Source organism: Zeus faber (genome assembly GCF_960531495.2).
Source record: "Zeus faber genome assembly, chromosome: 7".
Taxonomy (NCBI): Eukaryota; Metazoa; Chordata; class Actinopteri; order Zeiformes; family Zeidae; genus Zeus; species Zeus faber.
The window spans coordinates 29584237-29601584 of record NC_137203.1 but is presented as its reverse complement, the minus strand read 5'-3'; the positions used below and the strand labels follow the sequence as shown (position 1 = coordinate 29601584).

At 41.5% G+C, this 17348-nt stretch overlaps 1 protein-coding gene across 2 annotated transcripts in view; it reads right to left on the bottom strand.

The window, feature by feature from the left end:
- Positions 1–3978: 3978 nt before the first annotated feature.
- stxbp1b (syntaxin binding protein 1b) overlaps positions 3979–17348 on the bottom strand; it is a gene marked incomplete at both ends in the record, with an annotated part of 29374 nt that continues 16004 nt past the window's right edge. The window contains 11 exons of one of the 2 annotated variants that reach the window (XM_080004467.1): positions 3979–4097; positions 6936–7093; positions 7592–7677; positions 8403–8504; positions 10043–10152; positions 10373–10511; positions 13961–14041; positions 14215–14280; positions 14384–14444; positions 14749–14856; positions 15614–15744. In XM_080004467.1, coding sequence (XP_079860593.1) covers positions 3979–4097; positions 6936–7093; positions 7592–7677; positions 8403–8504; positions 10043–10152; positions 10373–10511; positions 13961–14041; positions 14215–14280; positions 14384–14444; positions 14749–14856; positions 15614–15744 — 1161 coding nt within the window. The remainder of the gene's footprint in view (positions 4098–6935; positions 7094–7591; positions 7678–8402; positions 8505–10042; positions 10153–10372; positions 10512–13960; positions 14042–14214; positions 14281–14383; positions 14445–14748; positions 14857–15613; positions 15745–17348) is intronic. The other variant, XM_080004468.1, reaches the window with a different exon arrangement.

The window sequence follows — 17348 nt, the reverse complement described above, 5'->3', positions numbered from 1 at the left end:
AAATGACTTATTGAGGGGGAAGAATACAAACCGTGGATTCCAGAAAATCTTTTGGTCTCATTCTCACAAAAATGATTTGCTTCTGTCAAAACTATTTATTTTGGTGGACAGTGAACGTAAAAATCAGTCACATTTAGTATGAGTTTTGCCAAACGCCAACATTTATTTAGTCCTCTGTAATTATTTTCAGTTCACAAGTGGAAGGTTCTTTCACTCACCCCACTCACTGCATCAAAACTCAATGAGCTTGTTTGGGCATGTTGCTCATTTCGTAAAAACAAACAGACTCTTTTCCAAGAGTGAGTCCCAACTAGTGAGTAATTTAAATGATTTGTTTGCGACAACCAACTTGTTTGCGAGTTTCGCATCGCTACCCAGTCCCAGTCCAACCAATGAGTGAAATCAGCTGGATCAGTGCATGGTTGGTGCAAAAAAATGACATGGAGTTTACTATCTGAAAATGGAATTTTTAAATAGTGGATTTAATGCAATGATTATTCACTCACTCACCACACACTCTGAAGCAAGAAAATGAAAGATAACGTTTCCGTAGCGCTGAAATGACTCTGAACATCTCATACCACCCCCTTCCCGAGGCCTTGAGTCCACTACTGTGTTGCGTAAACAGAAGGATGTATCCAATAGACAGAGCCAGGTAGCATCACCTCAGGATTTCTACAAAAAAGAACAAAAATAGAATAGGGGCCCTGACCATGGCTATAACCAACCCAGGCGGAAAGCAGTTTCGCTGTGTGGGAGGAATATACAGTATTGCTTCTTGGCCTAAATAAAGCTGAGAAGAACTGTAAACTATTAAGTACTACATATAGCCCCCTTTCTCTTCTATCCCGCTCTGCCATTATTAATAATATATTTTTTTAAACTGATAATAATAACAATAACAATAGTAACAATAATAATAATAATAATAATAATAATAATAACATTAATAATTATAATTATTATCTTCTTCTTTCGGCTTAAATATTATAATTATTTATATTATTATTATTATTATTATTATATTTTTATTGTTATTACTTCTAATTATTATATATATCTATATATATATATATATATATAGATATATATAATTGTAATTATTGGACGGGGCTGTGAAAGGACTTCAGTTGCCTCTTGTATTTGAAAGCCTTTCCTTGTCAGACTGCGTGGGGCAACATGTCCCCCCTGTGGCCACCTGAGGTAGTTACATTACTGTCATTTACCTGTTACTGAATATAATTCACATAACTTCATTTCATTTTTTCTTTTTTCCTCAGTGGACAATTCTAGGTCCAGAAAGTAATAATACTGCCATGTTTTAGTTAAACCCCCGCACTGATCAGCGCAGTCCACAGTTCTTCAGTTGGACGGTTACAATAACTAAACGTTTGACTCAAATCCCGGAGTGAAATCCCTACTTTCTGAACCTTTTCTTTTCCAATCATGTTATTTTTTTTAGGATCAGAGGGATTTTTTTTTCCCCCCAGTGTTGAAACTAACAATAGGGAATATTGCAATAATTCATCAGACACAGGCCATGTGCAATACGTGGCTATTTACAGCAGTGTTCCCATTTCAAATTATCAGGGGGGCTGAGCCTTTATAAATCGACGCGGAGCAAAGCACATGAAGCTCATAAATCCTCTACAGCCAGTTTCGATCCAGGGCTATTACAGAATGCAGAACAATCTGAAAGGAAGACACTTTATTAGCACATTATTAGTACATCATATTGCAGGAGGGGGAATCACTGGTGTCAGCTTTAGAAGTATGGCTTTCATAACCCTCCATATGCAGTGACTTACTAGTTACAAAGAATCACAAGACAGCAACGGAAAAAAACCCCTAAAAAGAGTACATGAAATGACGTGTGAGTTCAGCAAGACACCGTTGTAGTTGGACGCAGGGGATCGAGACAAAACCTCTAGAGGGAATAACACAAATAAAACGGAAAACAAACAAACCATTTATCATTTCATAGACAACACACCCGAACAGAGACAACTCAAATGTATCGATCAACTTTCGGAGAATCGACGCCCCCGTCATTAGCGGTCACTATGGCTCCATTACCACTGTATTAAAAGTCGCGTCACGTTGACATTTCCCGCACTTTCCATCCAAACCATTTATACACAATGGCAAAGTTGGTAACTAATACAGCCAATAAATAACGCTCTTTGTGTTTTTGTTACCAATGAAATTGATGAAATTGTGCAGCAGCCATTTTGTTCCGTGTTGAGTGCGTATACATTTTTAACTCGTTTCCTGTCTCTTGATAAATTATTCCCAGATTATAAAAACACAACCAATTTCTGTATCTGGGTAAGTTCGTCACAGATTGTTACACACAACCAATTTCTTATTTCATTTATAATTTTTGTTTTTGCATATGAAGCGGTGAAAATCCCAAAACTCGCCTTTTTGCTAGTTTAGCTAGCGAGCTGGCTATTTATCTTACCTTTATTCTTTTTCTCGCATTTCTACTCCCATCCCACCCGTCTACAGAACATACGGTTTTGGAAAAACAAAAAAAATACTTGAAAAAAAAAAAAATAATAATAATAAATGAAATTAATCCTGAGATAGTCGTTAAATTCGAATCGTAAATCGACGCACGTTCAATCCCTGCCCTTCCCTTTAACCACAGCAAAACGTATCTGGAGACGTCAACGCACACCGCGGGCTTTCAGCACTTATCTTAGCCCATTGGAAGTATTATCACATGATTACATACTATATAAACTATGCAACGGATATGATTGAAGTGGAAATTGAAATACAAGGTGGCCTTAGCCTGTCTCTTCATCTGCTTTGTCCAAGGTTTTGAGGGCTCTCAGAAGGCGTGAAGGAGTGAAGATTTCAGTCGATCCTGGGAGTTTAAAACAAAAACAAAACAAAGACGGACAGGGACGTTTAAAGTATTGTCAGCCTCCGTACACAGATCTAATTCCTGGTATGGCCAAAGATCCCAGTGAGCAAAAAGTCAGCGTCTTGACATCCAGAGAAGCGCTTCCCTTGGTTGAGTCGACGGTTTGACCAAAACAATGTAACGCTTCATGGTAGTGATGAAAAGTTTGTCTCTTTTTGTAGTTTCGGCTCTTTACGACGAGTTCAATTTTCCGACTCGTCATTTGTTTGATTCAGTTGGTGTCACGAGTCAGTTCAAAGAATCATTGGATTCTGTCAAAAAGTTATTTAAGAAGAACGCAAAGTGTAAATCAATCTTATAACTCAGTGTTTACCCATCTAAAGACAACAACTGACTTTCAGCTCAAATTAAAAAATCCAAAGGCCAAGAGTTCTTGCAGATTTTCTAACAAAAAACACTTCACCAGGATATGAGGACATGAAAATACTGTTTCAAACTGGAGGGAATGGGAGGAGATGCGTACAAATACACACGGATGCACATGGAGGGGTTTTCCTGTAGGAAATATGAAGGCACAGGCGCAACACAGGTACAACAACAAGTACGAGTCAACGACACGGTGATGAGAGCCTGCCTTTTTAAATCTGTCCGATCTAAAAACCTGGTTAGAAGGCAGAAACCACAAGGGACAGCACTGTGGTCGGATCTTAATTGGAATGTGAACTAAGGATAGATGGTCAGAATTTGTTCTGTTAGAAAAGGCCGACTCACAGGCACTTTTTCCCCTGGAACGGGTCTCATGAGCAAGGCACTGAGCCACTGTCATGGTCATTTGCTTTGGATAGAAGTGCCCTCTAATAGGCAAGGGTGAAACAAGCAGTGTACTTAAGGACAATTTTGAGCTCTTCCAATTCAGATAGATCATGGATCACTCTGACCAGAGTGCTGATTTGAGTGTTTTCCACCACTGCTAATGTTTTGTTTTACACGGTCGGGGTTTAATGATAGCGGGTTGTAATGGTGGGTGGGGGATCGTGGGGGTGGTAGCCGCGAATCACAACACAACACCACAACGTCGCATTTACTTCACAGCAGGCGGTGCTTCATTCGGCGGGTGGCTCGGCGGCGCCGTCACCCCCTTCGGGCGGGGCATTGGGGTCCAGGAAGTCTGTGTGCTGTAGCTCCTTGAGGTACTTGGTGGGCGTGAGTATGTGGGTCCCACCTAGAGGTGTGTGTGTGTGTGTGGGGGGGTGGGACACACAAAGCCTGGGAGCTCAGATCTCAAGGCCCATGCCAGTCTTTGCATTAAACATCCCCCAACAGATTTGCTGTTAAGTCATGATCATAACATCCACCTCTTCAATTAAATTCAGGTATATTCCCGGACCAAATGAACCCCTAGTAACACATGCATGTCGTTTTTCACCATACCTTCTTTTTGTTTTGAGGTTTATAATAATATAACTTTACCCATAAGGGATTTTCTTCAAGATGGATAATAAAATGGCACAGAGGTTTTTGCAATGGGCTAGGGTTACCATCACGGTTTCAAACGTTTATAAATAATTACGTAAACATTATGCAATGCATATAACATTTCATTTTTGGTTCTGTATTAGCCACAACTCCCTATGATATCAACCTTGTTTAAGAAAAACATGTTTTATTCACAATGTCATGGAAAAATACTAGATTACCCATAGTGTAACAGCGACGTCTATGATTGGTGGAGCTCGCTGTTACCATGGAAATGTTAACCGCAATGTTTACTGACTGAAATTCATACTGAGGGTATGACCCTACATCCCTAGTCTCGCCCACCCTTGAGACCATTCAATAGAGAAAAAGCGAAACCAGTCTCCCGCTTTTATTTTGTGCTTGTCAGAACAAAATTGAAACCCATGCATTTAAAATATAATGCATGCACGCTCCCCCACCTCCCCGTGGTGGCGCACTTTCGTCAGGTTAGTTTTAGTTTGAGTGTATGTATTTGCATCCTCCCTCCTTCCCCATGACCCTTCCCCCCTTCTAAAGTTAGGTGGGTAAGGTGCCACAGTGCACTGCTGCCTCACAGCAAGAAGGTCCTGGGTTCGATTTCTGCCTGGGACGCTGTTGGCACCGCGCTCCGTAGGGTTATTTCCTGATCAGGGGCCTTTCTATGTGGCGTTTCCATGTTTTCCCCGTGCTCACATGGGGTTTCCTCCTTGTAACATCAGTAAGGACCCCCACCAAAAACATGCAGAACATCGTCGTCTGACCAGCGATGGACACTTGTGACTGGTCGCTGTATCCTGCCCACTGCTTCTGGCTGCCTCCCGGTGGAAGGACAAGCCAGGATGGGTTCAAAGCAGAGAACTCATTTCACCGGCCACCATTTGAAGCATATGTTGGTCACCCTCACTGCATGTGTGTGCCGGGTGATAAATACAGAATCTCCTTGCTGAAGAAAATCTCGCAATTCAAATGAATTGGTTTAAATTTTGTTATTTGCTCCACAAAATAAATCGGACAATCGTGCAGGACACATTTCAACCGGGACACATTTCAATAGATTAATTTTGAGACCATGAGCGTGAAAAAGCGTGATACCGGGTTGGAGATTTGGTAGTTTGGGCCCAGATATCATACTTTACATTATCACATAGTCCAACAGTTTACACTGATCAGCCACAACATGTACCACCACTGACAGGTGAAGTGAATAACATTGCTCGTCTTGTTCCATTGGCACCTGCCAAGAGGTGGGATATATTAGGCAGCAAGTAAACAGTCAGTTTTTGAAGTTGATATGTTTAGGGGTGTTCCTGGTATGCAGTGGTTAGTACCTACCAAAGGTGGTCCAAGGAAGGACAACCGGGGAACCGGTGACAGGGTCATGGCGCCCATTGATGCGCGTGGAAAGTGAAGTCAGCCTGTCTGGTTTGAATTGCTTCGAAAATTGCTAAAAGAATGAATGCTGCTATGATAGAATGGTGTCAAAACACACAGTGCATCGCAGCTTGCAGCGTATGGGGCTGCGTAGCCACAGACCGGTCCGAGTGACCATGCTGCCGAAAGTGCCTACAATGACCATTTGAGCGTCAGAACTGGACCACAGACCAATGGAAGAAGGTGGCCTTGCCTGATGAATCAAATTTTCTTCTACATCATGTGGATGGTCGGGGTTAGGTCCTATTCTATCAAGCATCTGTTGGATGTGCTGGAACAACAAGCAATGGGGGCACCACCTCGCAACAGACAGGACTTAAAGGATCTGCTGCTAACGTCTTGGTGCCAGATACTGCAGGACACCTTCAGAGGTCTTGTGGAGTCCATGCCTTGACGGGTCAGAGCTGTTTTGGCGGCATGATGGGGAGTTACACAATGTTAGTGGTTATTAGTGCTGGTTTTAATGTTGTGGCTGATTGGTGTGTATCACATTTATATCAGCCAGCCCTAATTCTTACCTTTAGTTAAATGTTTTCCCCTCTACCAAAAAAGTGGACAATGACACTCTCACCACAGAGAAAAAAAAAGGCATCAAAAGTGAAAATAAAAAGTGAGGCTCGGCGAGATGCTGGTGTGAAAATTTATCTTGTACCGTCTAGGACCTAGACGGTACAAGATAAACTCAGGCACTCAGGCTGAATCTGCAGAACCTAGACTCTAGGTTCTGCAGATTCAGTTATTTTCTCTCATTTCCTGCGAGTACCAACAAAGCCCCCCACCCCCACTCTATAATTGATACTGCACTGGTTCCCCTCGGTCCACAGCAACGCAAGGCATCGGCTCGGCGCCAGGAGGCTGCGGTTTTAATGGGATTTAGAAAGAGAGAGCGAGAGAGAGACAGGGGAGAATGATATCTCTCAAGCTGCTGAATCAGCCTGTGTGGGAACAAGGCTTTGTCAGACAAGAGTCTGTAAAAAACAACTTTTATTACTTTTATTAATTTGAGATATTGCCAACTACCAAGAGCTCCCCCTCTATAATGTGATAACTTGTTAGGGAAGCTTGTTAAAATGTTGTTTAAAAAAAACAAACCAAAATAAATGGCAAATGGTATTGTGAACTTTATACTCACCAATGATCGCCTCCCATTTCCCATTGGCTTGGGTGACCTCGTACACGCAGCGCATTTCGCTGTGGGTCATACCCCCGATGACGAAGACGATGACCCTCGGCCCCGTCTTAAGCTCCGTGGGGCCCTTGTTCTTGTGCCAGTTGCCGTATCGGGCGCTGCTACACGACACAATAGTTCCATCTTTTTTCATTAATGCTTTCTTGAAATAGTGACGTTAGAGTTAACTTTTTTCAATTGACCTGCCTCTCATTTCTGCTACTTAAAGGATAGGTTTGCCATTTTTAATGCAGGGTTCATTCAAATGTTGGTTCCCATTGTTTATAACGGTTCATAGCACAATCTCGCTGAAGGCTCTACCATTGAGAATCTTACCACTCTGCTGCAGCTTCTCGCTGTGCTTCAATGGAGCACTTGATGAGGCAAACCCTCAAAGCCCGATAACATGATGAAATGCATGGTTTGCAATATTTTTTTTGGTGTAACAGGTGAGCATTTGAGCTTCCTGTTTTCCAAAAGGGGATTTAAGAAGATGCAGCAGAGTGGTAAGTTTCTCATTTTAACAACTATGTAAAATAGAAAACCTAGCAATTGAAGGTGTCAATCCCAGCACAAGTGAAATGCTTCCGCTATTCGTGGCTGAAAGCGGGTTTCCGTACCTTGATGGAGCACTGGATTTGGAGGAAGCTTGCCGCTGGGAAATATACGGGTACTGCTTTGGGTCCAGTTTGTCCTCTATGGCATCCTGCCGGAAAAATAAGCCGAAAGTAAGGTTCGCAGTTTCTCACATAAAAGTACTTTAAGGATAGGTCAGTTTATTACATTTTTATTTTTTGCTACCAGTACCCCATTAAAACCCTGTTTTGTATTTGGCAGTCACACAGACCATTGTTTTCATGGATTGCAGTGTATTAATGGAGTTAGATTTGCAATATCCTTCAGAAAGCAAGATGCTCTCTGTAGTCTGAACTAGTATGTAAATTGTTCCAAAAAGTAAACGCTACAGTTAGTCATTCACGTGAAACCACTACAAAACATGTCCGAAATGAATTGCTCCACATATTCAGAGAATGTGAAATAATTCATTAAAATATTAAAGTGCACAATGCCTACTATATGGCCCGCTTACTGCAGTTGTTTTTAACTATGAAATTACTCTAATGTTTTTTCTGTGCTTTTCTTATGCAAAATAATTCATTTCCGTAACATGTCTAGGCAAAAATACATTGTTACAGTATGTAGTAGTATAATTGTATTAATTTTGAACATGACAATAGAACAAGCAGAGAGGGATGAAGTATTCATTTTTGTTATTGTGTGTTCAGCTGTTCAGGTAAGCTAAAGTGCCTTCAGTACCATAACAGCCATCTTTAATTTTGAAAAGAAAAGCACAGAAAAAACCCCCACTAAAATAAACACAAATACAACCTTTCAGAGTCGGATGGTGCTGGAATAAACGTGGAGCTGTACCTCCATGATGTCCTTGATGAGTGGAGTCCACCGGGAGAGCTGGTAAGTTTGCTCACTGATCCTCTCCTTGCGCTCAGGCTTTTTGGTCTTCTTGGCGGTGCCCTGTTGAACAAGCAGGGGCTGATGTTTTGTGCAAACTACTCATGTAACTTGCCATTGAGGGGAAATGGAGGTCCCGTGGAACATTTGACTGTGTATGTGCCTTACCCTTGTTATAAGTCCATACGCTGACACTCGCTTTTACAGAAGCTTCTATGGTCGCTGCATGGACAACAAAGACTCTTCTGTTCTTTTCTACTTCTAACTACTTCTGACTAAAATAGGAACCAGGACAGAACTCTGTAGTACAACGTAGGCTATCAATTATCCATAAAGGGACTATGGGATCATTGTTCTGCCCTTGAGCCAGTAGTAATGTATTTATTTTGTTCTGGTGCACCCTGTACACTTCTGTTGAATTCCAGCAAAGGATTGTTGGAAGGGTGATAACAGCACAGCGTTGCCAGATGTATAATAATTATCATATTTCTACGATTATTTAGGTCATTGTAAGATGTACAAAGAGCTAATTTATCTTATAATAATAATAATAATAATAATAATAATAATAATAATAATAATAATAATAATAATAATAATAATAATAATAAAATCCAAATTATTATAATATAATCAATTATACTATTATTATTATTTTTTGATTATTCTTAACAACCCTCAATATATGATCATTTTGATATGTCATAGTTTCAGGGTTTTCTTCTTCTTCATAGTGAAATGGTACGGAGCTGGTTTGGAACCAGCCTGATAATTCATCTTACGTTACCTATGTCAATAATGTGCTCTGGAAAACTGAACCGAGATCTGTCCAATCACATCGCTGAGGGGTCCTCCGCACAGATTCATATACGTTGCAAACGCAGTTTTGGTTGCACCGTGGTCTGGGTTTGAACGTACAATTGTTTGCCCTGAAATACAATCATTCTGGAGTCCAGGTACGATTATTTGGTTTCCGGCATCTGGCAACACTGTCATAGCACTACGTGTAGCTGATCACATTTCGGTTAGCATTGGCTGTGAGTACTGGTTTTTCCACACTTAAAGGTGATTGCTTGATGCCAAAATCACAATGTTGATCATTGTACATTAATATATGTCCATGAATACATGAATATACATGAAAATTCTTTGAGTCTTTATGGTTTTACATACTACAGAATGACAGTATGTTTGCGGAAGCATTGGAAGTCAATGGAGAAAAATCTTTGTTCCTCCACCTCTCGGCCACAGAAGTAAGTGTCCGGTAAAAGTTAGTTTTAGTAGATTATGGACTTATATTGAGGATAAGAAACATATGCAGTCATATGTTCTACAAAACTCATAATAATATCCCCGCAGAAATGTTTTTTTCCCCCAAACCACATGCCACATGCATGTAAGAAAATAATATGATTTAATTCATTGAAAATTTCATTCATTTCATTGATTGCATTCGGACCTCAGGGGTAGGTTTGGGCAATATGGACGCGTTTATTATTGCGTTAAGCTGAGGGATTTATATTGCAAGTATCGCAACGTATCAAGATATCTGGATTATATCTAGATTATATCTGGATTATTACACCAGGTGTACAGCCTACCTCAGAGATAATGGGCATGCCCATGTGGGCCATGTTGGAGATGATGTCACTGTCTTCCGGTGGGATGCTGGCATGCTGAAGTAGCTTACACAGGTTCTCTTCGGTTACACCTGACACACACACACACACACACACACACACACACACACACACAGACACACACACACACACACACACACACACAAACACACAAACACACACACACACACACACACACACACACACACACACACACACACTATCAATCTATTGATTGAAACAATATTGCTAAATCGTTGGGACGAGCTGAAATAACTGCCACCCTGTGATTACGAAATAAGGGCTTCTCACCGTTCTTCAGGAAGATGTAGAGGAGGATGATGCGGATCTTGTCGAAGACAGACACGTTGGCGTCCAGCAGGACAGGCACGATGGCCCGCATTGGGTCCTTGATTTTCTCTCCCTCCGCATCCGTGCCCATGGCCAGATCCTGAATAGTCATTAATTTATCAAAAATAAGAAGAAAAGCAAAAAGACGTCAATGCCCTGGGCCTCCTAACGATTGACCTTAGAATTAAGTGTGTTTTCTACGTGCGACCCCGCTTTCCCAAAACAGCTCTGAGACTGTGCACTGAGAATGAGCCTCTTAATGAACACCTCAATTTAAAGACACTTTGATTGGTCAAGGTTTCAGGTCCCAGTGGAATCTGCATACTTAGACCCTTCTCTTGCAATTAAACAAGGGAGCCATCTCTGATTTTGCCCCAATTCCAATATGGTTGTCAAAATATAATAACCCTCGGAAGCTAGCTCCTGTATCCAAGCTTCTCTCTCTCTCTTGATTTGTCTAAAATGTAATTGTACACACGTTTCACACGGTACGTTCCTCAAAACAGAGTACAACCCGGAGGACAAGGTCAGAGTCTTAAATTGCTGTTGATGGCAGTTCAGTTCTGTTTAGTGGTATGGTGAGTTTGTGGCCTGTGTCTACTTAAGTTTCTCATCTTCCTATAACTGCCAGACAGATTGGCTATCACACCTGGCAGCACCAGTACAGTTTTTCCCCCTCGCCCAAAAGCAAAGAGATTTTCCCTGGGCCGATGTTCGATAATAACTGTTGTCCAAATGTATAATCTACTAATGGTAGGATAGTGGAAAAACTAAAATATTTGTAGTAGAATAAATCATGTCCATATTTTTTCAACTGATGACTCTTTTCCCCAATGTTCCAGTTTTCCTGGAAATAACAGAGGGAGTAAGCAATATTCATAGAATTGCTGCTATTCCCAAATGCGTGGATAATGGATAATTTCACTGCAATTCCAGTCATTTTGGAACAAAGGGGGGAGTATGTGAAGGGATGCAAATTCAAAGGAATTTCCTAAATCGATGGTTTGATAACATAAAAACTAAATATAGGTTATGACATACAGAATACAAAATGCATGTTACATTCCTCAATCATAGATTTTTTGTCACATTTGAGTAAAAGGCATTCTTGTAGCTGAACAAAAATAGAATATGAAAGTGTGTAGGCTACTTTAACAGGAAATACAATTGTAAAAAAAATGAAAAAAAGTGTTCTGGCATGCTTTTTCTGGAGATGGATTTTACCAGCTCTGTTAAATGCGCAGCCAAAAGTCAGGCCTCCAAAGCCTTGTTAAACTTGGTAGTGTTAATTGTGGTCACTGAGCTGCTAACATGTGCAGGGGGATGAACAGTATAAAGAATGTCCATCGAATAAAGAAGAGGGCCAACTTGCCAAATCATGCCAGGTTTGCCATTTTTCAACTCAGGACTTGTTGGTTCCCATCATTCATAACTGTTTATAGCACATCGGTGGCCACTTTCATCGAGAGACATACCACTCTGCTGCAGATTCTCCTGTGGGGATAACCCAACCGTCATGCTTTGTTAATCATCCTCGACCTTCCAACATTACAAGTCTGAAGCAGCGCTAAGCAATACAGGCTCCCTCCACTGCAATAAAATGCCTCTTCCTCCAACTTTATGGTTAGTCTTTTTTTTTGTCAGGGCAAGCCCTGGCAAAACCGAGGATGTCTTTTGTGATGTGCCTTTCCAATTCAATGGCATTTCCACCAAAAGCCTGTTACTATGGCATCTGCCTGTGAGCTGTCTTTTGCCTGCAATTTCAGTCAGTCCATTCTCATATTCAATCTTTTTATAGGTTGTAGTATAACTTCCAGATGAAGCCTTGGACACTGACACCAAGGGCACAAGGGTGTCTTTGAGACACGGCACTACGGCCAGGTATTCTTGTATTTAAGCTGCATACACTCAGGACTGACCATTTTATCACTTGAAGGGGCACTGTGTAATATTGGCCCTCTAGCGTTAACAAGGTTAAATACACTGGGACACTAGTCTGCTAACTAGTCAAGTGTTGCACTGTTGGGTTTGTCCAATTGCGATATTGGATAGCGTTAGGTATTACAGTACATTATGTTAGAGAGTCATAAGATCCAACTTCATGCAACTAACTTAGGGCCGGTTCACATGAAGCGCCCTAAAACGCTTGAAAGATGCGAGGCACGATGCTGAATTGTTTTTATCAAGGCGCTTGGAAGGCTGCGCACGGTTGTGCCTGGAGGGCGGAGCTGCGTTGCCAAACAACCAAACAACCAACCAACAACCAAGACTTTGCACAAACTTTTTTTTTAAATTAAATCTCTTCAAATCTTTATCTGGGCCGTTAGCAACATCGCTCTCGCCCTATCGTGACCACTACAACTTGTGTGTGCACACATACACATAGAAACAGGAAAGAACAATATATTTTTATTAATATTGAAATTAGGAGTGTGCGATATGAGGATATTAGATCGTGAACAATTTAAATGTCTCCAGGATCTGCAGTTCTATGGCTCATACATGCATCCAAAGTAGTTTTCTCAGCCAAATCTTAAATCTATTACTATTACTACTATTACTATTTGCTAGTCCGTGATTTGTAAATCAGAAGGTGCCGGAACACAGAGAGGCTGCTGATCCGGCGGGTTGGTGACAGAAAAAAATTCACGGAACGGGAACGCACTATTTCTATTTGTTTTGTTTGGAGCAATGGCAACGCAATGACACGGTGCGAATAACAGACCTAAATGGTCTTGTTTGTTCTTTGAGATTTTGTGACCTTGTAGGGCTATATTATTTTAAACAGGTAAATTAGTTTGGTTGTACTGTTCAGTAACTTGCAAAATAGTCTAAAAAACCAACATGAAAAAGACTTGTGATAAAATTGTGGATCATGATCCTGCCTGAAAAAAATGTATATGATATTTTTGCCATATGGTCCACCCCTAATTGAAATGTTCTGCCTTGCATCTATGCACGTAAGTAAAAGTGACCACTACATTTCTTTAAACGCTGTATTGGGACATTTAGCCTAGAGCTAACGGTAACTTCGCTGAGAGCTAATGTTATTAAATCCCCAGGTCGTACAGCTCCGGGTATCCAAGCCTCCCCTCCATATTGACAATGGGGACTGTCGATTACACGGACAGGATGTTATGACAGAAGATGTGGATGATTTGTTATTTCATTTCACGTGACATGCCGTGCACTTGCAGCTTTTCAAGAAGTTTAAATACTTTTATCTCAGTGCGCCTTGGTCGCACCAAGATAAACGCGCGCACGCCACTGCTACAACGCTCTCGTGTTTCAGTGCGCCTACATTGAAAACAATGAATTTGCTTGATGGTATCCCAACTCTCCTGCATGTTCAACACCCCATCCACTCAATATAGGTGAGCAAAAAGCCAGTCCAATCCGGCTCATCCAACAATGTATTGGTCTTAAAAGCTCAGGTATTTAATACACTTACATTCTGGACATACTGTATTCATGTGTAAATTCCACACAATGCTCACATTTTTACCTGGAAATGGACGTGGACCATTTAACGAAGCCAGCCACCCTTACCTGTTCCACGCGGCAGAGCTTGTCCACCGTGCCCTGGTAGCGATTCATGCAGTCCTCGGCCAGGTGGAGATGAGTGGAGTACTGCAGTCAGCAAGGACAGACCAAGAGTCGGAACCAACCCCAAGACCGCTCTACTTCGCTTTAAATATTTGTACGATTAATTTCCACCAATGCGGGGAAGTCATGGCCTCTCACAGAGGGTATGGCTCCTTAGTTAAAGGTGTGAATTAGCTGTTGTTCTGCCCGCCCCCTACCTTGCTGAGCTCTTTTTGATACTGGGGCATCTTCTTCAGCATCTGAGACAGCTCTTTCATTGTGGTCTGAAAGAGACGGGAGCGAGATTAACTTCTTTCACGGTAGGTACAGCCGAGCAGACTGCCTTACACGGACAGAGCGCCGGAAATCAAATCTCAGCCCTCTCACCTTCTCCCCGGTGTTCAGCTTTTTGCTGGCTGAAAATTCCTTGAGCGAACGGGTCACAGCTCTGTGCGGAAAGAGGAAGAAAGAAAGTGGGCAGGGAAAAACAGTGGAAGGACGAAAAATCATTTTGAATTTTTACTTAGTTACTCAACAGTCCTCAACACATTTCTATAATAAATAGTTTTCTAGGTAAGAAAGTTAAAAACACATTTTCTCCAGGCAAACTCAGTAATCTTGTCCGCACAAAACTCTAGTCTACTGCAAAAGTAAAACGAATCTTGTATTTTGGTGGCTTATGAATGTTTATTTTTTCTGCAGTATGTGTCCACCGTCTCTACGTCTCTACGTCTCTAGGCAAGTTCACTCACGTCGACACCTCGGCGATGTGCTTGTGCCTCAGGCTCATCCACAGGTCGTCGTCTTCGTCCAACAACACCTCCTTCGTCCTCACCTCTCCCATCCCGCTGGTCTCGAATCTGACAGCGGAGGCGGGGAGAAAGAAATGAGAAGCAGTCAGATATCGGTCAGGTCACTGTACCCCAATCGCCCTCAGCCCCCGATAGCTGTCATCCCCGCCCTGTGAACTATGCTGCGTATATCCCCAAACTGCTTTCAGTTTAGCTTGCGCAAGCATGAACGAACACTCAACGCTTCCAAATGGCTGCCGTCGCAAGACCCCTCTGCTAATTGTTGCTAATTGTCCTGTTACTGATTTGAACCTTTGGGTAAGGTAGAATGTGTAGCCAAAAGGTCATTATCGCCAAATAACCCCTCCAAAGGTTATTTTATCATCTGCCGCTCAGAGGGGGTTATTTTGCGATTATGTGTATGACTACACATTATCTTGCTTATTATACAGCTACTTACTAAATAAAATAATACATTGACACAGAATATTGATTTGAAATTACTTTATAACTGTTGAATGTTATTCTCCCTTGTAAGTCGCTTTGGATAAAAGCGTCTGCTAAATGTACCTATTTTTATAACTAACTAATAACTAGAAAACACAGCCTAGCTAACACTGCAACAACATACATATGACTAACCTTAACTGTTATTCATCTTAAATAGGACATCCCTCTCTTCAAGTCTTCCATTGTAGCGCTACTAGTGTCTATGCAGCCTCTCGATACATCACTGCTAGTTAGTGTTAGCGTTAGCATTAGCATGTAGGAGATGGGAAGCGAGGGAAGTGAGAAGAAGAAGAAGTCAGAAGTATCTTTTATTCACTTGTAGACGTCGTTCTCGATGCCCAGCAGGTCGTAGCCCATGGCCTGCAGTGTGAGCTCATGGAGGAGCGGGGACACTGGGTCGAAGCCCCGGTCCAGGATCAAGAGCTGAGTGCGGGATTTATCTGGACCCTGGAAGGAGTAGTAAGTAGAAGTGTCACTGTCATATTAAGCCATTTCTTTGCATTATGTATATAGTACTTAAAGTCTGTATGTAGTAGTATATAAATGTTGGTTCCGATCATTTATTACTGTTCAGCACAATCCTGCTACACGCTCTACTATTGGGAAACTAACCACTCTGCTGCAGCTTCTTGCTGCAGTCCAATGGGGCAATTATTTTACAACTTTAAAATAGATTAAATCTCCATGTTACCCCGAGGCGGTGCCATTTCGCAGTATTAAAACAGCCAAAAGTGTGGCGCAGGCACTGTTTATGGTTAACTCCTGAGTCGGGATTCCGAACCTTAAAGTCACGTTCACTTTATGAGTTACTGGGCATCCGCTCAATTCGGACCATCTTTACCATCCCCAGACTGACAGTCTGGTGGAGCACTTTAATAAAATTCTGAAAAACATGATTAGGAAGTTTGTTCACGATGATAGCCGTAATTGGGACAAGTGGTTGGACCCCCTGTAGTTTGCGTAGGGAGGTTCCCCAGGCCTCCACGGGGTTTTCTCCCTTCAAACTCCTCTTTGACCCTGGGACCCTAGACCTATTTCAGACCTGCCAACCTTGGGAAAATATTTGGAGTACTACAATAGTGTAACAGGGTGTCTCCATGCCGTTTGAGTTACTGCAAAAGCTAAGTTAAAGCTAAATTACTCCTTCAGTTATTCACACCGTAGCTGTCTCTTAACGGGGCTAATCACATCGTATGCAAGCTACTACGGCTGACTTTATATAGCCGTTTATCTAATTTGAATATATCCTTTGAAATGCCCCATCTTGAAAAGTTACTGAACATGTTAACCAACTAGAGATGCACCGATTGAAATTTTCTTGGCCGATTCTTATTTCTGATTTCTTTGAAGAAGACCTGCTGATTCAGATTTTCAATCTGCTGTACGTCAATGACAAATACATCACGTGATCTGATCATGCTCACGCGATGAGACAGCTGCACATACGGACAACCGCTGCAATTTTCAGTTACGACAGTTTTGAAACTGTGTGTTTATTATTGTTAATTATTCACTATTGAACAATAATAGAACATGAAACTGTCACAGAGTTCCAATAAAATTAAATATAACATGGAATGATCACTGAATTCCAATAAAATTGAAGATAGGACGGTCACCAAGTTTCACTTTAACGAAACCTGTTACTCTCACTGAGTTTTAGTAGGACACAACATAACACCAACATGGAAATGTCCAGTTCAAACCTCAAATGAAAGTCTCTTTCCCTTTGAAGTGCAAATGTACAAATCACTCAGTAAAACGAGTCATTGGATTTGATTCAGTTGGTTTAATTCACGGTGGAAGGGGGACTTTCAGTGAAAGAGAGTGAGAAAAGTCGGACATTTATTTATCTATTTATTTATTTATTTGTTTGCAACAATTGCAATTTAATTTGGAATGGCAAGTACCATATGAATATACAGTAATAGAAATGCGTCAAGAACATGGTCGAACCTTACATCACGAGCAGAGCTCCGCTGTCACAACGATACAAACGGAGTCTGTGCAATCTCTCACAAAAATTTTAATAAGGCCTGGGTTAAAAATTC